Genomic DNA, 25,610 nt, shown 5'->3' with positions numbered 1-25,610 from the left:
CCTGGGCCCAGCACTGTGGACTCACACACCCAGCTCTGGGCATTATTCATCTTGTCCGTGTGAAGACTAGATTCTTCCTGTTGTTAAACCGGACTCTGCCTGCTATTAAATGTATGACAGTCGAGGTGTTAACATTAGAGAAAGAATATCTCTACAGCAACAGAAATATAATTGAAGGAAAAGAGAAATAAAAGGAAATATGTCTTTAAGAACTTAATATTAACTCAATAATCTCATTACTATCTGAGTGATGTACAGCTTGCTGAGTTCATATTTTAGCAGTAAATATTTTGCAAGGCATGCAGTAGACATAACGATTTAAGAATCAAAAGTCTGATGGCAACTCTATTTTATATGCATAAGCCCCTGTTTTAAGATGTGTATATACATGTTTTACTCATCTGTCACCTTCCCTCATCGACTTTCAATTCTCAGTGAATCCCTTTTTCCCAATATGTCCCCTTCCTATTTTCATGTCTTTTTAAAAATGTTGTTCTTGTTTTGTACACACTGAATTCGAGATTGGTCACATGAGTAGGGTAGGGGTGTATCCATAGAGCAGTGACCACACCACTGAAAACCAGTGCTTCCCTTCCCCCAGCAACTGCTAACTTCCAGTGGCTACTCTTGCTCAGGGAAGGTCTCAATGAAGAAAGAATGTTGGCTGGCCCCACCGTGTGGGTCTCCTGCAGGTCCAGGGTGTGATGGTCATGTCATGTCACTGCATTCCTCCCTGAATGGATCTGATCAGAATAACCCTTTGATCATCTGAATCAATACAGTGATGTTGGTGAAAACAGTTGAGAGACTACAGATCTTCCTGCAATAACATTGCCATCATAGACACCTATAGTAAAGAGGATTAGTTTTTATAGGGACAAGCATTTTGCAAGGAGATTGTCATTAGAATAAATGAGACTCAAACAATGTTCTGTGCACTAAAACCTGACTTACTTCTGGAAACTGTAACAATGTTGCCTATTTACCTGGAGGGGAGGGATCTTACTGTACCTTGCTATAAGTATAGCATCAGCAAAGGATGTGTGCTCTCTGTTCTGGACAGCCCTGTGTCTTTGCTATTAATTTGATTAGGATTGCCCCCTGTTCTACTGCAGAGTCTCCCACCTTGGATTTACTGGACAGCCTGTCTTTCCTTTGTATTAGTCTAGTTTCTTCTAGGGTTTGTCCCAGCATCACAGATTCCATTGAGTCATAGTTGATCCATCACCAAACCCTCTTTAGAAAATAAATTAACGTCAACTCAATTTCCTAAAACTAAGGGCCTTTTCGAAAACCCAAAGGAGACTTGTGAGGATGGTTCCCTTCAACAGAAGCTCTGATGGGAAGTGGTACATGAATGCTTTGCCTCTGATGTGCAGACAAGATGGAGAGCTGCATCCCACAGTTCTGTTTGGTGCCGAGAAGCGCAGAGAGATTGGTCATTGTGGTTAGATCATGAGAGCAGTTTCAAGAGGTCAGGTATTTAACTCACTGGCTACTACCCATGTTGGCATCTTCCACAGAGCCAGTGTGCACACCATCAGTTGAAAGGATCCATGCCCTATGACACTGCTTTGTGGATAGTATGCAGTATGTTCCTAGATGGCATAGACCTCTTGACATTACTCCAGGTAGTTATGCAATGTATGAAACAAAACATGGTAATTGTGCTTCAGACATAGGCTCATAGTTTATGAACTTCTATCCCAAAACTGTATGGAATGCAAGTGAAAAATATTCTAGAACTTTCTGTTCTGAACTATGTCATCTCAAGCCTTTGCATGAAAATTAGTTCTTTATTGAATTCTGAAGTTAATAAATTATGTCTAATATAACTCTACTTACTATATCCAGCTTTCATGAGCAGAAGCATCCAGATATTCCAAATGAAGATTAGTATATTACATGTATTAATTATATTAATAATTACTAATTGATATTATATATTACAACATATATTTTTCAAGTCAACTCTAGAGGACAAAATGGAACTTTCCTTCATCATTCTATAAGCAGATCTTTCATAAGCTTTGGAGGGAAGATCCTTTTGGAACCAGAATGTAAGGCATAAACAAAAACACCCATTTCTGCTTTATAAGATGACATTAAAAAAACACAGGGACTGGACTATAGGGGCTGGAGAGATAGCTCAGCAGTTAAGAGCACTGACTGTTCTTCCAGAGGACCTGGGTTCAATTCCCAACATCCACGTGGCAGCTCACAACTGTCTGTAACTCCAAGATCTAACACCCTCACACAGACATACATGCAAGCAAAACATCAATGCACATAAAATAAAAATAAATAAATTTTTTAAAAAGATGAAAATGATTCTTTGAAAAAACAAAAAGCAAGCAAACAAACCAAAAAACAGAGACTGATTTCAATCCCAGTTGGAAAGAAAAAATAAGGTGTGGAATAACATTCCTCTGAGAATACGTATTTTGAAGAGGTACTTCAAGAGCTAGGACTTGACCATAGAGTTTTTGCTGTTGTTTAAAAATAAGCGTTTATTTTTTAAGTTCTTGTTTCTAAGATTAAGATGAAACCTTTGTAGGTATAACCTACGTTGATATGCTCAGTCCTGACACAACATTCAGTCATTTCTCTTCTCAACATGGGTAGACTTCTTTAGGGTGATGGTGGATTTTGGATTTGTCCTGCTCCCTATTTTCAAGAAGGTGCAGTCCCAGCTAGCTTTGCAGCAGATGGGTGCAAGGGCCAATGGAGAGAAACAAAGGCACTGTTTGATCTGTTCCTGGGAGGCAGGGGGCGTTCTGTGGGTCACTCCGGCAGGCCAGTGCTAACCCACTGTCCCATCTTCAAAATCAAGTTCTTCTCAGCTCAAGGTTATGTGAGTTACAACTGGAGCATTGGTAAATGTCTGTCCCACTCCTCAGTCTTGTTTCTGAGGCACAAAATTACCCCATGCAACAAAGAGAGAAAATGCTGCCTGTTCTTGATGGTCCAAGTCTAAGGCTGTTTTCACTTCCTGGGTTATCATCTTCTATGATTAGAAAATTCAAGTAGAGAGAGAGAGAGACAGAGACAGAGAGACAGAGAGAAAGAGAGAGACAGAGAGAAGGAGAGAGGGAGAGAGAGAGAATGAGAGTGACAGGGCAAGTTAAGAGGAATGCAGAACATTCAGTAGGACTTATATAAAGCAGCATAGCATTATTTTCAATCAACTTAAGACAATTTGTTTGAAAATTACTCACCATATAAGATTTTGTTCACACACACATAATCTTCAGATCTGATAGTAATTATTTTTCATCATTTTAACTTATGGTTTTTCAATTCCTAAGATTTTTCCCCAAAGAATTCCTACAAACAGCAGTGTCTTTTCTCTTTTAGAAATATGAATATGTATTGGCCAGTGAGGTGAAAAGATGGGTAAAGGCTCTTACTGCCAAGCTTGAGGACCTGAGTTTGATCCCTGGGACCCACAGGGTGGAAGGAGAGACCTAATTCCAGCAGGTTCTCTTTTGACTACCAAACATGTCCTAATGGTATCTTGGTACCAAGTACCCAACCTCCTGTTCCTCCATCCATCCATCCATCCATCCATCCATCCATCCATCCATCCATCCATCAATGTTAAAAATGAACATTGCTCACATACTTCCTAGGTTTCTCTGACCCTTCATAAGCATAGAGTCTCACTGAGTACAGCCTCATCAGCCTGATAGATAGAATGGTCTCCATCAGCCAGAGGTAGATGGAGAGGTCAAGCACCACTAAGGAAATAAAATGCCTCATGGTAAAAGAAGAGCAGCTCAAGTCCACTTCACGTGGCCAGCTAGAGGGCCTACATAAAGGAGATCTAAAAGACCTGATTGGAAAGAGGAAGTGGAGACACAAGGAAACACCTGCTTAGTGATTATTCCAGGGAGAAGGATGTAAAACTTACAACTATAGATGACTTTATAGTGAATAATGAAACTGTGACTGGGGAGTGTGTGTGTATTTATGTATATGTGTCTACATGATTGGGAGTTCTCTTTACTAACACTAGAAATGACCTGCAATTGTACCTAAGGTACATCCTTTCAAATTCACAGAGGCATCAAGAAATACAATCTCTGGCAGGACAAAGAATGAAGGGGAAAAGGAGACCAGAGTAACGAAGTTACCTGGAGTCATTGTCTAAAGTAGAAAGCGCTGCTGTGGGCCCCAGAAAGATAGTACATGGGATTGAGAGTCCCCACATAGAGTGCTCAAAACACAGGAATGGGCTTCAGAAATCTAATTCAACTTCAGCAGTAGACTGCATTTTTTAATTTTAAAAACAACAACAACAAAAGCCTGCTTCTAGAAACGAGAGACTGCAAGAAAAACTTTTCATAGTTTTCTCTCTAGATACAGATGAGAAAATCTCCCCTGAGAATTCCTCCAGATTTGGCCTAAATTTACACAACTTAAGGGGTTTCGAAAGCCAGCAACACAAATCTGGAAAGTCCCTGGTCCTGGGGGAGCCCTGGGGCTCTTGAGAAGAGTCAAAAGAAAATCCCCATGGAGAAACACTTTCTCAATCCCTGCTCCCCAGGGACCCCACTGATCACTAGCACACAAGCCTGAGCTCAAGGACCAGAATTACAAGCAATTAGAGAAAGATCATTTGGGCTGAGAATCAGTAGCAAAAGAAACTGGATTAAATTCTCTCCTGACTCACAACTTCAGTTATTGAGAATTGTCAGATATGTTCATATCTGACAAATATATCTATGCAAAAAATATAATGAAAGAAAAGGTCAAATCTGAAAGTTGACTAGGAAGCCATGAACTTGAACAGGGAAAACAGTATAATATATATATATATATATATATATATATATATATATATATATATACACACACACACTTCCCAGTCACAGTTTCATTATTCACTATAAAGTATATATATATATATATATATATATATATATATATATACACACACACACTTCCCAGTCACAGTTTCATTATTCACTATAAAATATATATATATATATATATATATATATATATATATATATATATTAGATGCATAGTATATTAGAGCCTATTGGAATGAAAAGTGGCTCTGAGGTGATTACCTAACCTGGAATTCAGGAATCAACAGATGAAAAATAGGAATGAGTGAATACAGGCGTTGAAAATTTAGTGAGGTAGCATTGTATAACAGTTACAAAGGAGGAAAGAGATTTCTGTAAGGGTTAAAACTGTGGCAGGTTTTCTACAGTTGATGGACATGAACTTAAGAAAACAATGAAAGCTAAGAGCATACATCAAGCTCATGTAATAAATAAATACATAGGTAAAGCAACCACGAGACTTTTTTAAGGTAGCAAGGAATGTCTGGAATATGAGGAGGAAGGTGATTTAATAAATTAGTAAGCATAGGTAAAGCAATAACATAATCAGCAGCAATAATAGCATCTAACCTGGCAGAGTGTGCTCTCTGTTGCTGCTTACTGGATTAAAGAATCACTGCTATGACCGATTAGAATTACACCCAACTTCTCACAGAGACTCTAAAAGTCAGAAGGAACTGGACTGATGTCTTGCAGGCTCTAAGAGACAGTGGATGCCAGACCAGACTACAATAACCAGCAAAACTTTCAATCACCAGAGAAAGAGAAAATGAGATATTTTATGACAAAGTCAAATTTAAACAATATCTATCCACAAATCCAGCCCTACAGAAGGTACTGGAAGAAAAACTCCAACCCAAGTATGTAGTGGGTAGCCATTCCAGCTTGGATCTGGAAGTTCCAACCCCCATTGAGACCCTGGCAACTGTCAGGCCTACGAGGCGGGGCCAGGGGAGGTGCCTGGAGACCCGAGAGCTGGATGGGCCAGGGCTCTCTCTGTGCTGGGTCGCTGAACATTGGAGGTGGACTGAGCAGAGCTCCAGAGAACACCGCTGGACTGCGATACACCTTTCCCAGACCTTGTGACCTACCTTTCACTTAATTTGTGAGTTACGCCATTAAATAAATATCCTTTTAACTATGTGGAGTGGCCAAAATAATTTCTCCAATTCACGTATAAGCCAAGCTGGCTTTGGAGATGGAATTGGCTCACTCCTTCTCTAAATCCAAGCATATTGCTAAACTAACTATGCCCAGGAAAACACAAGCAATAAATAATCTCACACCAGCAAAACCCAAAGAAGAGAAACACACACAGTACCACTACCACCACCACCACCAACAACAACAACATCAACAAAATAATAGGAATTAACAATCATTGGTCATTAATATCTCTGAATGTTAATGGACTCAACTCCACAATTTAAAAGAGATGGACATTTCATATTCATCAAAGGAAAAATCATCTAGATGATGTTTCAATTCTCTTGAATAATTTTGGTTGGAAGTCTATTTTGTTAGATATTAGGATTGTTCTACCAGCTTGCTTCTTATGTCCATTTGCTTGAAAAAAATCTTTTTCCAACACTTTGCTCTGAGGTCATGTTTGTCTTTGACATTGAGGCGTGTTTCTTGTATGTAGCAGAATGTTGGATCCTGTTTTTTGTTTTTTGTTTTTTTTTTGTGCCTTCTGTTAGCTTGTGTTTTTTTTTTAATTGGGGAGCTATAGTGATAAAAACCATATGGTATTGGTATAAAAATAGACATGTTGATCAATGAAATTGAAACCTAGAAGTAAATCTACACACCTATGGACACTTGATTTTTAATAAAGAAGCCAGAAATATACAGTGGAGAAAAAGAAAGCATCTTCAACACATGGTTGTAGTCTAAGTGAATGTTGGTATGTAGAAGAATACACATAGAATGATATCTATCATCCTGCACAAAACTCAAGTCCAAGTGGATCAAAGACCTCAACATAAAACCTGACAGAAGAGAAAGTGGGGAATAGCCTTGAATGCCTTGGCACAGGAGACATTCCTGAACAGAACGCCAACGGGGCAGGCTCTAAGATCAACAGTTAATAAATGGGCCCTCATGAAGCCGAGAAACTTCTGTAAGGCAGTGGATGCCATCAGTAAGACAAAACAACAGCCTCCAGAATGGGGAAAGATCTTCACCAACTGCACATCTGACAGGGGGCTGATATCCAAAATATATAAAGAACTCAAGAAACTAGGCATCAAAAAAAAATCAAACAATCTAAAAATGGGAGAAATGACTGGAATTGTGTGGGGGATGGGGGGGAGGTGTGAGATGGGGTGGAAGCCTAGTGCAATGGAAATTCTGTGGAATCCAAGAGAGTAACCCTAGCAAAGTAATGGGGGACATGGGGACTGAACCAGCCATCTTATGTAACCAGGGAAGGCCTCAAGTGGAGGAATTGGGACCAACCCAGCCACAAAAACTTTGACCTACAGTTTGTCCTGCCTACAGAGTGTTCTGGAACCAGAACTTAGCAGAATCGTCATCAAAGAGGTCAGAGAAACTACATCCAGCAACGGATGGGAGCAGATGCAGAGTCCTGCAGCTAAACACACATTAGGTGGAGCTTCAGAAGTCCTTTAGTGGGGAGACAAAGGATCAGTAGATCCAGAGGGGTCAGAGACACCAGGAGAACAGGGCCAACAGATTCAAGTGACCTGGACTAATGGGGGCTTGCAGAGGTCAGGGATCCTGTAGGAGTCTGAGCTAGGTCCTCTGCATATGTTATGGCTGAGTAGTTTGATGTTCTTGTGGGATTCCTGACAGTGGGAGCAGGGCTACCTCTGACTCTTTTGCCTACTTAATGGAACCCTTTGCCTCCTGCTAGGTTGCCTCATCCAGCCTTGATGTGATGGTTTGTGCCTGGTCTTGTGGCAGCTTACTTTGCCTTGTTTGGTTGATGTCCCTGGGAGGTCTGCTCTTTTCAGAGGGGAGGCAGCAGGATCTAAGGGGGAGGGGAGGTAGGAGGAGAGAGGGGAAAGTGTGGTCAGGATGTAGTATGTGAGAGAAGAATAAAAAAAAAAATAAATTTAAAAAATCTTAGAATCAAACCCAAATTGCATCATTTAATTAAACTAAACATTTTTTTTTAAAAAAGAATCATGGCTGCCTTTGGACATTCAGTCTCTTCCTGTTAATTCAACTTCACAGGCTCCAAGGATTTGTTATATTAAGGTTTCTTTACAATACTCCTGCATACTCTATTCAGACTTCTCTTCTAAATGTCCCCCTTGAGAGTTCTTTCACATGACAAGTCACAGCTTATGAAGTCATACACAGGACAATCCGGTCACTGTGACCTTAAATAAACTTACAGAAAACTGAAAAAGCATGGTGCTGCCATGTAGTGATATATTGTGTACCCTAATAAACTTGCCTGGGGATGAGAGGACAGAGTCAGCCACTATATTAGATATGGAGGCTAGACAGTGGTGGCACACACCCTTAATCCTATCACTTGGGGGACAGAGATCTGTCTGGGTCTCTGTGAGTTTAAGGCCACACTGGGAACAGAGCCAGGAGTGGTAGCACACACCTTTAATCCCAGTACTGGGAAGCACACACGCCTTTAATCCCAGGAAGTCAGATGGCTGGGCAGAAAAGGGTATATAAGGCATGAGGAAACAGAATCTCACTGTCTTGAGGCTGAGGATTTCATAGAGGTAAGAACATGGCTGGTTTGTTCTGTTTCTCTGATCTTTCAGCTTTCACCCCAATATCTGGCTCCGTTTTTTTTTTTAAATTTTTTATTAATAAGACTGTTTAGCAATTCATGTTACACTACCATGATATGAGAATGTGAGAAACAAGTGCTAAGGCTGCTTTCCTGAGAGGGAAGGCGCCCAGTTCAGGACTGGCCTTTGATCAGATGGGTGATGACGTAGAAAACTGTTGGTTGTCTTACTGTCGGGGTCGCAGACCTTGGGAGGGTTTTACTCTTTGCTACTCCAGTGTTAACTGAAGGTGGAGTGAAGTTCTGGATACTAAGGAGGATTGGAACTTAACATTTGCAGTAGAAGTACTGTCCTAAAGGACAACTGCACACTTATACAGTCGGCATGGAAAAAAGTATGGGAGCCAACAAAACGGCCTTCTTCTGCCTTTGAAATGAAAGGAGACAGGGTCAGCTTCACCACATGCTATGAGTAAGCCCAGCGGAGTGTCTGTGGGCTGTTGATAGGCAGTGTTACAGGCCTCAAGCTCGAAGGAATCCCAGCTCAGCGAGTACGCTCCCTTCCTGTCCAGCATCGAAGGTATGCTTGCCATTTGTATCAGCTGGCTCTCATCTCTGAAGCTGTTCCCCGTCAGAATCTCGCCACTATAGGAACCACTTAGAGAGATTAGGTGAATGAAGGCTGAGCAGCATCCTTGAGTTTCCATCATCACTCAGAACTGGAATTGTGGAATATGAACAGTGGTCTACCTGCCAGTTTCCCCTCAGTCATTTCAGACACAGGCAGTAGGGTCTGTACTGGCTCTCTCCCTTTTGTTCTTCGTTCACGTCTCCCATGTTTAAAGCACAACAGAATTATTTAGCCATTGATTTTGTTGGCTAAGGTCCAAGTCTTAATGTTTCTTAATGTCTTTCTATAAATTTTATTTTGTGCTGTTGTAAAAACCACTATTTTGAAAAATCACAAATCTCTAGTTAAAAGTTCATGTTAAGTCCACATCATGTAGAAGCATACATCTTTACTATTTCAGGCAAAAAAAAATATAAATTCATGTAATGTTTGCCCTTTGGGGCTGAAGAAAGAGTTGGAGTGAATTACTAAGTATTTTTAGCAAAATATATTTGATTTTTCCAGGATATATGACTTTGAGTTTTAAGTGGTTTCTAAAAGTAGGCATATTCAGTGATTGTATGTATTCGTTTTGAAACAGGATTTCACCTGGCTTGCCTGGAACTCACATAGAGACCAGGCTTACCTTCAACCCACAGAGATCTACCTACCTCTGCCTCTCAACTACTGGGATTAAAAATGTGTACCACCACACCCAGCTTGTTTTTAAAGTGTAGCTCAGGCTGGCCTTGTACTCCTGCCTCTGCCTCTTTGGTATAGCCTACCCTCCATGGGATGTGCCACCACAACCAGCAATAATTCTTAACCATAAAAAATTATTAAGTTCTATGAAATATTTTTCATACCTATTGAAAGTTGTTTGCCAAATTCCCTTGTTGCAAATGTGCTCTCTTTTCTTCTCTTTACAACCTCATTTGTTAAAAAAAAAGGAGATTCTGCTAATGAAATAAGAATACATTTAATACTTTATATGCCAGAAGATCTAGATAACTTAATACATTTTATAAATTACATAATCAATAAAATTGTAATGTATACTGATGTCACTTTAGTCATAGATGTGTGGTTATAATCAGGTTCTTTGGTATTTTTCATCTTATGAAAATTTACTGCAATATCTTAAATATCTGAGGAAATAATGGCACTTTTTTTAAAAGAGAAAAAGAGAGATAAGAGTAACCACTAGTACACAGAAGAGCATTTAAATATTTTATATAATAAAACAGAGGGTAGAAGATGCCGAATTTTCAAATTCAATTTGAAAGAAGGTAGGAAAAGAAAAAGGCATAGGAAGATAAGATTCAATACAAAATTACCCTGACAGCAGCAACTTTAAATGTACCAATACTTCAAAAATATGAATGGACTAAACTCTTTTTAAAACAAAAAATATGAATGGACTAAACTCTTCTTAAGACACAGGTATTGCTTGAGTGCATGAAATTTAAGCCTAGCTGTATAATTTTATTTACATATATATATATATGTATATATATATATATATATGGCAGATTGAAAAAGGTATCAGAGATTACTAATCTGAAGGCACATGCAGTCATTAAATTAATGAGAGGAAAATGTGACTGTAGCTTAGAATGTCCTAATTAAATGTAGAAAAAAATCATATGAGGCTGAAAGTCTTACTTTATGTGTGAGGTGTAACATGTAACATTGCTAGAATGTTATACATTTAATCACCAGCCTTGTACAGCATAAAATTAAAAAAAATTAAGGGTTTATAGGAAGATAAGAAAAATATGCCATTGTAATAGAAGATCAATAACCACAGTGATAGCACTCTGATAAGGTAAACAGATGGCTTCAGGTAAAACTTATTCCCCAAAGTGTGATATCTCACACAAACAACCCAGAAGAGCCCATGACCAAACCTGTGGTACTAAAAATGCATGGGGAAAACTGGGACACAGCTGGCTCTTGAAATATAATAGAGAAAGTAGTAAAATATCCATGCCAGAATTTTACTTATGCATTTAACTTCACACATAAGTTTGATATCACAACCAAAATTTATTTCATAGACATTATTAAAAATACAGTTAACTTAGATGGAAAGAATGAGATTGTCTTAAATGTGTGTATTCCTTACATTTAGGTACAATTCATCATATCTAAATGTAATCAACAATCTTTTGCAAAAACAAAGGCACAATTGTCAGCACATAATTCTCCACAGCAGTAAGCTGTACTCAAGTACTACACAGAGCTCTCGGAAGTAGGGGACTGCCAACTCACATGGCTCATCCATTTTATTCCTTAGATGAGATAATTAAGATCAGAAATCATGGGTGAAGCCACACATGGTAGTTCATGTCTCATGTAATGTAATCTCAGCACTTTGGGAAGCTGAAGCAGGAAGATGATCATGAGTTCAAGACCAGCATTGGCTACATAAGTGAATGACAAACCAGCCTGGACTGCAAAATGAGATTCTATCTCAGAAAACCAGAAAGAGAAAGAAATGGTGTGCATTGCTCTGTATTTTACACATTTACAGTCATGAATTTAATGTTGGCTACTGGCATACCAATTATTGTTATCACCGGTTTCTTTATGTATACAAAATATGATAACATAGGGTTTGAGGTGATTGAAAACATTCTTTCTTCTTTTAATAAATGTTATTTATTTGATTTGTACAAAATTGTGTCAGGCCCCAAACTCAGATCTGATTCCAATGTGGCTTGATTGTTCTATTTTATCAAAGTGATCTAAAATTGATGCGAATGTAATGTTTGCTGTGGTAACATGTAAACAGTACTTTCAATAAAATTGTGTCTTTATTGCGAAGTCTGTCTATTTCAGACTTGACTTATAGAAATATTAATGGCACCTTTGTAAGCACGGGAAGGTCTTGAGACAGGTTGGTGACTTGGACTGTCTGTAAGGGGGAGAGAAGAAGGGCTTTAAGAATGCCTCCTTTTCTTATGGACAAATGTCTCTCAGCCAAAGACACTTAAAAACAATCCAAGGATCTATCTGTAAGTGAAAGAAACAAAGACAAACGAACAGCCATTGCAGCAGCAGATCCATTCCTGAAGCCTTCAGATAGGAAGGTTTAGCGAGGTCTCCTAGAGCTGTCATGTTCTGCTGTTTCCTCTCCGAAGTCTATCACCCCTGTCCCCTTCCACGGCCCCTCCTAGCAGCTTCGCCTTCTGACTACAGAGATACTTGAGAGCCATGCTAGTGCTTAGGGAAGGGCATCTGTCTGCTAACGGCATGCTCGGCACCTTCAAGACTTTGAAAAATATTCCGAAAGCAGCCTGGCCCTGAGCCTCGCCTGGCTGCCTCTGAAAGTCGGTGCAGTTAGCTCTGCTTGCAGAAACACAGGGATCCGTGGCTAAAAGCCTTTGGAGAACATGGATTGCTTCACTGAGCATTCCATCACCATTTCCTACCTACTCCCCACACTGTCAAATGGGGCTGGCTTCCTTGTTGGACTGTAAATACGAGAATGGGAACAGTGCCTGGGAAAGTGCCTGACATATGTTCTCCTCTCTGTAAAGGGGGTATCATCAGTGTTATGTTAATTATCCATGTCTGATTGCCCTGACCAGCAGAATAGTTTCCATGAAAAGCAAAGCTGGGCTGACTGAGCATGGCTGCCACCCGTTGGAAGGCTTATACCACATCAAAGGCTGTGCTTCTATCCTTTTCTCCAATAATCTTGAGACACATATCCTCTATCTACTGTTGTTTTAAAGGTCATCTTGAATTGATTCTGCCCCATATCATTTAAGCATATCTGTTTGTTAACCTGGAGGCTCGTATCAGAGAATGGCTGGCATTTGGCAGGACACTCGCTTCAGTAATTCTATAGTTCAGGCAAGAAAATATGAATTCTTAGAGGAAAAGTAATTTTAGTAACTAGAGAATTTAATAGCAGCTCTATTTTAATTCTCCTAGTTATTTGGTATTAATTTCCTATAAATGCATCCATATGTGCATGCTGTACAAAGATTCTCTGAGTAAGTGCTGGCAGCGACTTGATAAACTGCCTTCTCTAATTTTCTACTCCTGGACTTACTTTCATCCATTCTGAAATAATCAGTACTTTGCTTACAGTCAAAATATTTCAGTCAACAATACTTAGGCTATCTAGAGAAAAGGTCGGTTTAATGTAACATACTGGAAGGACCCATATACAGTTGGTTTGTTTATTTCAGGAGGTAATTGAAGTTGTTTTTCTGGCCAGGAGTCACCTCAAGTACATAACACATGGCATAAGCCTGAGGTCCTGTTTAGTAGGTTTCTTCTTTGGTCTGACTTCTCTGTTTCTGCCTGTGTTTTTAGGCTCAGCTATGTAAACCATGCCGAAGATCTGGCTTCCAAGCTTCTCCAGTGTTCTCCAAAGAACAGGCTATCTGCACAGGCCGCCTTGAGCCACGAGTATTTCAGCGATCTCCCCCCGCGGCTATGGGAGCTGACTGATAGTGAGTAGGACACATCTGTAGCATCTAATCAAAGCACTTTGTCGTCAATATGTAGCATGCATATAGACAGATGGGCGCCTTCATGTGTGCATAAACATAAGGTTATGTATATGTGTGTGCGTTATGAGTGTGTGTGACAGAGAGAGAAAGAGAGAGAGGGAGGGAGGGAGAGAGAGGGAGGGAGGGAGGGAGGGAGGAAGATCCTGTGTATATATATTTATTGGAGTCCTGCCATTCAATTGCTAGCTTACCAGACACAGAAAGAAAATGGATTCATTTTTTGCTATCTCTACTCTGCAGTCTGCAGCTGCACATCTTTGTATTTGATTATGTGTGTGTCCAAAAAATGATCTGAGCAGTCATAAAGGCAAAGGAAAATATGATTTACATATTTAGTGCTTTCTGCATACAGTGCTATTTTAACTGGCTACAGTACACAGAGGAAAAATGGTTCATTTCTGTTTGATTTTCAGAGGCCATCTTGGTTGTAACAATAGCCTTAAAGAGCATGGTTAGGCAGTGAGCCGGAGAACAGAGCTGGCAATCGGCTAATGCACTGAGCTGACATGTAAGAACTGAAGACATGCAATTCATTTTAACTACACATGCTCGTGGTATTTGTACAGACAGCTCTTCTCTAGATCTTTTTAAAACAAAACTGTTCCTGGGTGGGTTTTGTTTTGTTTTTACAGAACTGCTCATATTTGCACAGGCTTCTTCAATTACATTTAAAGTATTTGGGGAAGGATTTATGGCTGGGTGGATCTCAGCTTTCTTCCCAAGTGTGAAACAGAATTCTTGTGAAATTTTGAAAAACACTGTGGCAGCAGTAGGAATATTTTTACTCAGTGATGATATGTTCTTTCCAAAGACCCATTCGAGATATTTCTTAACATATTTTCATGATTGCCTTAAAAATAGCATACTGCATAGATGCATAAATATTTATAATGCACTTATTAATTCGTGTACATACATCATTTAGAGTAGACATGAAGTTACTTCCTTTGTCTCTAGGAGTTTTTGACTACCCCTGCAGTGTTGGGTTCTCTATAGCAAGAATCACAGTCACCCTTTATTTTGGAACTAAATCCAACTCCCTTGAGCCTTCTTAACCTAAATTATATGCATATAACCTAAATTATATGCATATTTTATATATGTATATATATTATATATGTGAGTGGATAGGTAGATAGATAGATATCACTTATTTCTATCCATTTTCTTGTTGCCCTAAGGTAACTATAGATGTATTGACCTGATATTCTCCTTATGCTTACAGATCTTCATTAATATCTCAATTATTCCTAGTCTATATTTCCTTTATCATCCATCTTACTTCCTTTCTAAAGATCTACCACCTATTATAGCAGTGATTCCAAACTTTAAAAGAAATTAAAACATATGAAAAAACAAAATACCCCTATACTGGAAAAGACAAAAAGTACAAATGGGATATTAGTCTATGGCCCCCTGAACTTCACAACTGGGGTTTGCTCTCCCCACGCAGTGTAACTTCCACCTTGATCTCACCCCTCCTTGGCGACATCTCAATCCCAGTTGATTTGATGACTGAGTTTAAGCCAGATTTTGAGGGTCTGTGAATTCTGAATTCTGTAGTAGTACTTTCCTGTTAATATGGACTTATTACCCACTTGCCACTTAGTTTATCAGCCAGTGGTTAAATCCAGTTTCTGTAAGGGAGTAAATGCCTACACATTATCACTGAGCAACAGACTGCCAACCGAGACAGCCTTGTCCCCGTCATTAACAAGTACAATGTATGCAGAACACCAGAGGGGAATTAAAACCACAAAAAATACCTCAGGGTGGTATTTTTAATATGAGAATTTAATTTGTAATTTCACAGATTAAGAATTTTGGCTGCATTAATCCCTTTATCAGCTCACAGCAGGCTATTTGCAGAAGCATAACCATAAGGCGATATTCATTGGCAGAAACACGTCTCTGCATAACGTTAAACATCAGGAGCAGTGAAACCTTTTGAAGGGGGGAGAATAAAGATGAAAAATCATTATATTTTTAAAGCGAGATTCTACTAAATGCCTCCGGTAACAATTTTGAGTTACAGAAATGCTATTTCTGTGTCTAGAAGATAATCATTATGAAGGATAAATCCATTCGCAAGAAAGGACAATCCCAGTATTAAATACTATAGTCATTTCCATTTAGAACAACGTGGCTGCCCTTGTAAACATGTTTCCAAAACAAAGAATCCCCAGACTTCTGTGACTTTGGGAATTAGGCTGTGTGACTCTTGTCTGAGTTAGCATTCGGCTGACTGTACTCAGAAATTCTTGAGATTCTTCAAATTAAACTCCAGATTAGTGCAGATTTTTGTAATATGCACTGTCTGGCAAATGGCAGAATGTGTGTCAGCAACAGAACCCTCATGCCTTCCCTTTCAAGGGAGTTTCCAGGAAGTACTGAGCACCAGCAGAAGGATGTGTCCACAAGTGGGGTGCTGGCTCACCACTGCCAGGCAGGCACCTAGCTCCCCTGCTCAACTCACATTTTCAGGAGAAAATAGCTTAGGGTGGGAGGCTGAGATGATAGATATTTATTTTCACAGTTCCAGGGATGACAATTGAAGATGCAGGTGCTGGCTGATTCTGGTCCTGGTAAGGGCTGTCCTCACTACTGGCAGAGGCCCACCCTGCTTGGTCATCACAGAGCAGAAAAGACATTTCTCTGTTCTTCTTCTTATAAAGCTACTAATCCCTTCATGAGGACCACCCACTCCCTGAGCTCACCTAAGCCTCATCACTCCCAAAGGTCCCATTCCCAGACACCAACACAGTGAGGCTGGGGCACTAACATCAGCTTGGAACCGGACACAATTCATGCCACAAAGCTCTTAGTCTGTGATGGCTCATAGCACTTTTTAGAGGAATGCCCACAGAATAGATAGATAGATAGATAGACAGATAGATAGATAGATAGACAGATAGATGATAGATAGATAGATAGATAGATATGATAGATAGATAGATAGATAGATAGATAGATAGATAGATAGATAGATAGATAGATAGATGATAGATAGAGATAGATACTTGAGTCATAAAGTGAAATCAAGTTAAAAGGGGAATGGGGAATATTGGTCTCCAGTCTTGATGTGCTTTGATTAATCAGACCCCATGGGTGTACAGTCTACATGGGTATGGAAATCAATGGAATCAGTGGAGCTGGTTAGGCCTCATAGGGAAATGACCACCAGAGAGCAGATAATATAGCTTATAAGGCTGATCTGGATTCACCAGGTAGGAAGTGTCTAAGTGACCATGTGCAGTGGTTGGCCAAGCCCTGATGGTGGTGTGAGAAAACTCAGCTGACTTCTCAAAATGGTCATTGAAGTACATTCGAACATTTATTGTAGTTACGTAATAAGAAAATGTAGAAGTGAAGTATTTGTGTCACCAAAATTGGAAACAGAATAAACACATCAAGCAAAAGTGATTGTACAATTACCTAGGGATCTGTCTGGCAGTTAAAGCTGACCAAGGATGGTGACAGTGTCATTTCCTTCATATTCCCAAACCCCAACAGCCTTGCTCTACTTCTTCACAGAGATTTAATTGCAGGAAATAAATAGAGGGTTGATTTAGAAGAAATTCATTACTTTCCTCAAGCACACCATGGGGCATTCTCCTGTGTATACTATCAAGTTACATAAATAATTGAAGCTGAACTATCCTTGTCAAAGTAAATGAACAAAATATACTTCACAGCACAGAGTCCTTGATTTTATTACATTCATTTGCTAATTCATAAAACTCAAATCTCCTAAAAGAAGGCCAGCAAATTGGTCCAGTGTGGCGATCTCGGAGCTGGGAATCAGACCCCCAGACTGTAAGCTCAGCTCCACAGGTCCTGGCCAGGCAACTGTGGACCTGTGCCTTCATCCCTCTGTGTTTCCAACTTCTGATTTGGAGAGCAAGCTGAGGGCAGCATGGTGGTCCTGAAGGACCTTTTCAGATCTAATATTTGTAGCTTTACCCTCATGGCCCTCTATAGCACCTTAACAACATAACATAATATGCTATTATGTAGTATCATTGTCATCCTCTTATGAATGTAGAAAGCACATCTATTTTTTATTTTATTAATTAATAAATGTATTTATTTTGAGACAAGGTTTCACTATATAGACTGACCTTAAACGTACAGAGCTCCCTGCCTGCCTCTGCCCTCCTAGTGCTGGGATGAAGCTCTTGCATCACCGTGCTGGCCAGTACACCCATTTTAAACAGCACCTTTTCCTGTTGTGTCTTGAATGTTTCCCACCTAGGCAGCCATAACTCTTGCTCTCTTTGGGGGTTTTCCTGGCTGTCACATTGACCTGTCAGCGGAATTGAACATGGTTGTCTGCCACCTCTTCCTGCTAACACTTCCTTCGCTTGGTTTCCTGGACGAGATTCCTTCAGGGTTTACTTTCACCTCCTAGAACTTCCCTTTGCAAACTCTTCTCTCCTGCCAGGCCGGCATGAAGGCACACGGTCAGTGTTCCGGTGCATCCTCCTCAGACCTTCCTGTCTGGTTCACTTCCCAGAGCTGGGTAATTCCATCCAGTCTCGAGATTTCGATATCATCCAAACACAGCTCCTAAGGTCCCGTGCCTCATCCCAGTGTCCCTGACTCTCATATTCTGTCGTAGACACTGAAAATTTAGAATTAATAGACTCACACTCATAACCTTTCCATCCCGACTTGCTCCTTCTGAACTGCCCTTGAGAATAAATGGCGGCACCGTCTTTCTGGGTGATCTTTGTGTCCTCTGCTTTTGTCTCACACTTCCACAGTGTCATTCAGTCCTCAGCTCACTTGTCACTCTCTGTGACAACAGCAGTCTAGCTGGTTTGCCACTTCTTTTGCCTTCCTAAAGTCAGCTCTGGCTTTTCCTCTTGACGTATTTTTGAGCTTGCTTTCCTCAGGTTTTCCTGCCCTCTCCTGCACATGGCTGCTCAAACAGTCCTTCTCTACCAGGGACAGCTCTGACCTTCTTCCTCCAGCCTCCAGTTTTCCTTCTCTATTTCTTCGTAACTTTTACCGTTAATATTAGATTGACTTGGTTGTTTATTTTGTCTCCCCCAGTCAGAAGGTCCCAAGGCAAGCCTTTCCTTCTACTCTGATGTATGTGATGCAGGATTCTGTAATTCCCAGGAAATGGGAGAGTAAAAAACTGCTTCTGTCATGAGTGACTGAAAGAATGGCAAAGACTTGTCTGGTGCAAATGTGTGTGTGTGTGTGTGTGTGTGTGTGTGTGTGTGTGTGTGTACACATGTGTACGCCGCATGGAATATATATAGCTGTGTGTGCGCATTTGACCACTGGCATTTCAAACGCCAACACATACCACAGTGTTCCATATGCTGGACATGCAGACTGCTTTGCAATCTCCATTTTCTTTTTAAATAAAATGTTGTCAACATGTGTACATATATGTAAGCAGAACTTTTTCATTCTCTCTTCAGTGTCTTCTATTTTTACCGTCCCAAATGTGAGATTGCAACCTGAAGCTGGAGAGAGTATGAGGGCCTTTGGAAAAAACAATAGTTATGGCAAAAGTCTATCAAACACCAAGCACTGACTGGCCTGGCATTCTCGGGAGAGCACAGGTAAGGGCCCTGCTCAACAGGAAGTGATGTTCATCATAGACGTGGAGTGACCTACTCACTGACTGCAACATTTCAGCCTCATTGCCCCAAAAACTGTCTTGAGTCACGTGGACTATTCTGGCATTTATCAAACATTCTGCTGCGGTAGAGGACAATCAGGAATTTCAATGTTTTCCGGCCCCTCCTAGGCTCTAAGCAAAGTTCCACTGCATGATGTACATTAGTGATGCAGTCACTTGCAAACCACTGAGTCTTGGGCATCTGTCTTAACTGCTCTTGAATTCATCACTGAAGTTAGGAAAGCTCCACTTTGAGCTGTACCTAAATCACAGACCTGTTTTTTTTTTGTTTGTTTGGTTTTTGTTGTTGTTTGGCCAATATTATTTGTTTTTTAATTATTTGCTGTCATTTTAAATTAGGGTATTTCATATAAAAGTCTAGATTTCTAGCTTCTCATGAATTATCGGCAACTCCTACAATTCTCCACTTCTGTCCCATCAGAAGATGGGACAGACCTGTCTCTGGCGCAGACCTGTCAGGGTAAAGCCTTGGTTTTTACAGTTCAGCTCTTCGACCTCTACTGTTCTGTAGGTAGGCACTGTAAACAACCTTGGTGATGTCCAGGCATGTCGTCCTATCAAGTCATCGCACATGCCCAGTGACAAGTGTAAGACAGCAATGTCTGGAGGCTGTGTCTTTCTCGATTACCAGAAAGCAATGTCTGGATTCTGTAACATCTCACCCTGTTTGTTTGTTGTTTGTTATTTCAAGTAAAGGTTTCTGTGTAGCACTAGCTGTCCTGGAACTCCCTCTGTAGACCAGGCTGGCCTCATACTCAGAGATCCACCTTCCTCTGCCTCCTGAATGTTGGGATTAAAGGTGTGCACCACCACCACCCACATCTCGCTCTTAAGCAAATGGAAAATGAACTTCCCTTGTGAGGAAGCCTTTTTTGTGCTGGTTTCTATAAAGCATGTTCATTGCTTCTCTGTGTTTGATAACTGTCGAGTGAAGTGAGCTGATGATGTGTACAATGAGAACTGTTCATGTGTGTGTCTGTAGGGGGTGGAGTGGGGGGTTTCAGCCAGAGATTTATATCAAGTGCCTCCCTCAATCTCTGTCCACCTTAGTTTTTAAGACAGGGTCTTTCATTGAACCTGGAACTCTCTGACTCAGGTAGACCAGCTGTCCAGCAAGCCTCAGAGATTCTCCTGTCTCTGCCTCCCTAGCATTAAGATTACAAGTATGCCGTGCTTGGTTTTTTGTTTTTGTTTGTGTTTGTGTTTTTGTTTTTCATGTGTTCTGGGGAATGGCCTGGATTTCTCCTTTTTGGAAATTTGGTAAGAAACTAAGTGAGCAGATGTCAAAGACTGCAAATTCAAATGTACACCTAGACCTGAGAAAAACCTGTCAGCGATTTCAGAACTCAGCTTTTCATGCTCTCAGCATGGAGTTTCATTTTGCTGGCCTAGAACACAGTAGAGATTTATGTTGATTTGGAAGGGGTAAAAAAAAGATTCCTAGTTAAATTACAGCTTGTAAAGACTGATCAGGAGCTACTGCGCTTAAATCTGCAGCTCCATGGGAAAGCACAGCTCTTCCTTTGGGCTACTGGGTGTGTGGCTACCTAAAAGGAACTTGACCTCAGTGGCTTCTGGAGCCCACTCCTAGTAGCAATTGGTCAGATAGACTGGGGCTATGATTCTGACCAGCTTCTGACCAGTAGCCTCATGTTTCTGAGAATGGTTTGATTTGTTCATGAGAGTTGTATGGAGCGTGCACATTTAAAAGCATTTAGCTCCCACGTTACAAGCTCCTTAGCTGATTTGGTGGAATGAGAACAAGAAGGGGGCTGTTTTATTGATTCACACACACAAGCAAGCCTGGATCTCCATCACAGGACCGTGTGTGTCCTTTGTTCTCGGCTCTTCTGAATGCTCCGATCTACACAGTCAAAGCTGCAAAGATTTGGTTAAGATCAGCTTATTCAAGAGCTGACTGGGCAGAGCATTGCCCAGAAAGATTAAAACTTGCTAGTTGCAAAGAGGTTTACAAAGGTGCTTGAGACTGCAGCCCGCAGTGCTCATAAGGCTGCAGTGTGCTTCCTTATACTGGATCCAGAGTCCGAGCTTCAGTGGATGCTTCTCTCTAGAAGTGTTTGATAGCAATACAAATGTTTTCCCTATGCGTGTTGCCCTTATCACGTCGACTTTGAAGGCTTCAGTATTACTGTTACTCCAGCTATCACATCTGAGTCAGTAGGCCACTAAAGAAAGATCTCAATTCTTTTCAGAAAAGCTGCAGGAAAGCTGGATTCTAACATGTTTCTGTCAACAGAAAAAGAAATCATCTTAGTTTCTTATTTTTGAAAGTTAAACTACCAAATATTCCCATGTTAGAGATCAAATAACATAGCCTGTTTATTGGTCCCTACAGCACATGGCATGGCTTTTTTTCTGACCAGTAGGTGAATTTCAAACTAGAGACATGAAGCTAAAAGTCACGTTAATAAATGATTCTCAGAAAAAGAAAAAAAAAGATGGAATCCTCTAGTCTTTGGTTTTCTGATTTTTTTTATTTGTTTGTCACCTGTTTAGAGCAGTCTGTGGCATTACTAAATTTCACTGGAATATCTCAGTTTTTATATTACCCATAGTGACTGGGAAGGAGAAGGAGGGGATGAGCCTAGGGGCGGAGGGAGCCTGAGTCCAGGCTAGAGTTTTAGCCCCTCCCTCTGGTGATGAGCAGGGCTCTCAGTGAGGAACTTGCATTGTGCCATGCTGTTTTTGAAATGAAAGGGCCTGGGCAGGCAGGAATGCTCCAAGTCCTAATATTTCTTCTATACCTCAATGCCACATTATTTCTTTCCTTGCAAACTAAGGTCACTTCAATTATTTAGTTAATAATGCTGGATTTACATAAATTGGCCTTAGTGGGAAAGCTAATGAGATGCATTTTGCTTTGCAGAAGAAAGCAATTTGGGTTTTAGAGTCTTGTAGCAAAATTAAATGAAAAGAAAACTGCAAGTGCCTGGGTTAAGAATAGGAATATCTGCCAGTGTTGATGGAAGCCCTGAGTTCCCTACATTTTGTTATTCTCTAGAGAAGTCCCTCAGCTGGTTCATAGCTTGTTCCCACTCGCTTGGTCATCATCGAAGAGTTGAGTAAAATCTAAGGGAGTCCCAAATGTCCAGAGAAAATGTTCCTTAAGGAGAATACTAGAGATAGTATCGAATACTCACATCCATTAGTAACACTTATAGTTGCATAAGGTGATACTGACCATAAGCCTGTGCTGAGCTATTTTTTTTTTAGTCATTCTAAATTGGCATAGAAGTGTGAATCACTGTCTACTTTTACAAAATATAGAGATAAGAGATTCCTTTTCAGTGAATCAGTTGGTCTTTAGACTTCATTAAACTCATTGTAAACTTAAAATAACTTGTCTAGTGTGTGAAATAATACTGTTTGGTCCAATTGCAAGTGGTTAACTCTGCAAACTTTGGTGATCTTCTGTTTCAGCATATTATCATTCCGAGTCCACATTATTTAAGAATTACATGGCAATGAAGCTGTGGTTACTCTTGATTTGCTTACCTCAGTCAGTAAACAGTTCCTAACAGTGATCTGGTAGATAAAGAGATTAGAGTTAATTGCTTAAGGAACTTTCATTGAATAGGATCAAGGGTTTTGTTTTATTTGGTATTTTGCTTATTAGCCATATTCTCTTCAGGACCCAGTGTGCTGATGCCATACCCTCTGAAAATAGGCATCTCACATTCTGGGATACCAAACGCTTGCAGAGTTCTCAACACAGTTTCTGGGGCCCATGAATCTGTTTTTTAACAAACTCCAGGGGTCATTAATTGGTAACTAAGAGAGGGAGAATCAGTCTTCCCCTGGGATGAGCTCCCTGGTTAGTTACAAAATACTTAGTGATCACCCCTAAACACAGATACACAGGAGCAAAACTAAATGGACCCAGTAGGTTGTATTTATATATTTATTAGGGTGGGATGTGTGTGTATGTAACAATAATAATTAAAGAGGTCATAAATTGGCAGAGCAGGGTGCTAGATGGGTTGGAAAGAGGAAAAGGAGAGATAAAATGACATAAGGACAATATTCATACATGAAATTATTGAAAATTTTAAGAACTTGACGGGGGCATGGATAGTGAAGTCTTCACTAGCTATCAGGGATTATACATTTATACGGCAAAATAACCAATTACTTAAGTCAGGACAGAGTAAAGATAAACTAGGAAAATAGTATTCCATCACATGACCAAAAATAATTTAATTATCCTTCTCTTCATCCCTCCCTTTTTCCTTTCCTCCTTTTCATAAGAAAGAATGGTGTCATGGTATATAATCAGTAGCTGTGTGCCCATTTAAAATTATCTTTAATTAATTTCAATTGGTCTTAAATGTCTCTTCCTTGGTAGAATTTCAAGTGCTCTATAGTTGAAGCATGTGGTCATCATGTCTGATGAGACTGGGCAGACACAGAGCTCTCCAGCATCTGACGGTGCCTCCACCTCCACACCCCTTACTGTAATGGGGTGACCACATGAATTCCAGCACAGCGAGACCACAGTCTGACAAATGTGTAGACCACAGCCACGTGTTGCAATGTCAGAAGGTTGGATATCCCTGCAAGCTTAACTCTCTCCCATGCTAAGGAGTCTCTTTTTCCTAAAGGGCTGCAGAAAGGCTGTAGAAGTCTCTCTCCTGGTCCCCCTTCCTCTTCCTTTTCTTGGGACGCCTCTAACCTGCACTCTGCATCATTACCACCCCAGCTCCACAAGTGGGCTAGCAAAGACTCAGCCCTCGACTATCTGAAGCAGAATGAAAGCCTCCTAGTGTGTTTCAGGAGAGCATCTGTAAACCACTTCATTTTGTATTGAAGTAATAGACTTACAGAAAAGTTAGGAGAGTAGTATAAAGGTCCATTCCCTCACTTTCCTAAATACCACTCTCTTTTTCTACCCCATCTCTGCCACATATAAATGTGAGCAAACATTTTATTTTTCTAAACTGTGTGTTATTCACCTGGTGACCCTTTATGTTTAAATAATACATTGCATTTATCTTTAAAAACAAGCAATTTGGAATGAGTTTTAATGTTAAACGTAACGGTAGCCTTTTGATCTTGCTTTTTCTGTATTTCATCCTCTGATTTATTTGGGTAGTGTTTTGTTTTAGGAATTGGTGAAAGAAAAGAAACTGGTTTGATAGTCCACAAACTGGCTCATTAGCCCATGGATCCTAACACAAATTGTCTCTATTGGTAGTGTGTGTGTGTGTGTGTTTCAGCATTTCCAGATTAGAAGACTTTCAAAGTATGAGTTGGACAGAGAAAGTAACACTGCAGCTTGCATCTTCTGGCAGTTCAAAGCCCAGATCAATTTTTTAGGGACTTTTTGTCAACAGCATAATCTGAATAAAGCTTTTGCATAGATAGAGGCACAGATGTAACTAATAACCACACTATATTTTACAGTGTATGGCCCCACCTGTGGCTGGGGTTATCAACAGCTCAGGAACTCTAATTTCCTTTTTCATGTATTGTTGATTCTTATGGATTTGGGGGTACAGAAGGAATTGTCTATGCCCTAAGTGCACCATATTGTATTATTAATACCAGGAGAGCAGCTGAGTCCCACCAGACCGTCTTTGTGGTCTGGTGGCACTCTGGGAAGTGTCTGAGCATAAAAGGAGGCTGTTTGAGCTGAAGTGGGCTGATGGTCTGAGCTGACATTTTAATGCATGGAGGACAATGTATAAATGACAGTGTTGAGAGGGAGAGGCAGAAAGGAGCTCAAAACCACACCCATTGTCCCACAGATCACCCTCATCCCTCCCTCTGAGATGGTCCTCTCACGAAAGCTTTGTCTGCCTGGGGAGTGGGATCAAAAGGTTTAGACATTGGGGCTCAGGCACAAAACGAGGGCCTTAAGCAGATTAAAATTCTAGCAAATGTAATGAAAACCTCACCCAAAATGTATTCCAATAAGCAAAGTTAAACATTTTAGCTAAATTATTACAAGTATAATTAACAAAATGTTTGCATTACTCTGAGATGCTTCTATGAATAAAGCTTTTAAGAACATGAATTTGGGTGTGCAAATGAATAATTTACTGAGTCTCTTTTGGAACTTAGAATGGCTGCTGTTTCTTCTCTCTCTCTCTCTCTCTCTCTCTCTCTCTCTCTCTCTCTCTCTGTGTGTGTGTGTGTGTGTGTGTGTGTGTGTGTGTGTGTATGTGTGTGTGCTACACATCAAAGTCTAATTTTTCAGTAGTCC

At 40.3% G+C, this 25,610-nt stretch overlaps 1 protein-coding gene across 6 annotated transcripts in view; it reads left to right on the top strand.

The window, feature by feature from the left end:
* The window catches only part of Cdk14 (cyclin dependent kinase 14), a 484,970-nt gene extending 465,193 nt beyond the window's left edge, over positions 1–19,777 (top strand). For 2 of the 6 annotated variants that reach the window (XM_028862554.2, XM_028862546.2), the window contains 2 exons: positions 13,523–13,662; positions 19,161–19,769. In XM_028862554.2, coding sequence (XP_028718387.1) covers positions 13,523–13,662; positions 19,161–19,276 — 256 coding nt within the window. In that variant the 3' untranslated portion in view covers positions 19,277–19,769. Of the gene's footprint in view, positions 1–13,522; positions 13,663–19,160 lie in introns of all 6 variants that reach the window. The other 4 variants (XM_028862580.2, XM_028862561.2, XM_028862570.2 and 1 more) reach the window with 4 other exon arrangements.
* Positions 19,778–25,610: the final 5,833 nt, after the last annotated feature.

The sequence above is a fragment of the Peromyscus leucopus genome, chromosome 3, assembly GCF_004664715.2.
Source record: "Peromyscus leucopus breed LL Stock chromosome 3, UCI_PerLeu_2.1, whole genome shotgun sequence".
Lineage (NCBI taxonomy): Eukaryota > Metazoa > Chordata > Mammalia > Rodentia > Cricetidae > Peromyscus > Peromyscus leucopus.
This window is presented reverse-complemented; position numbering and strand designations above follow the sequence as displayed.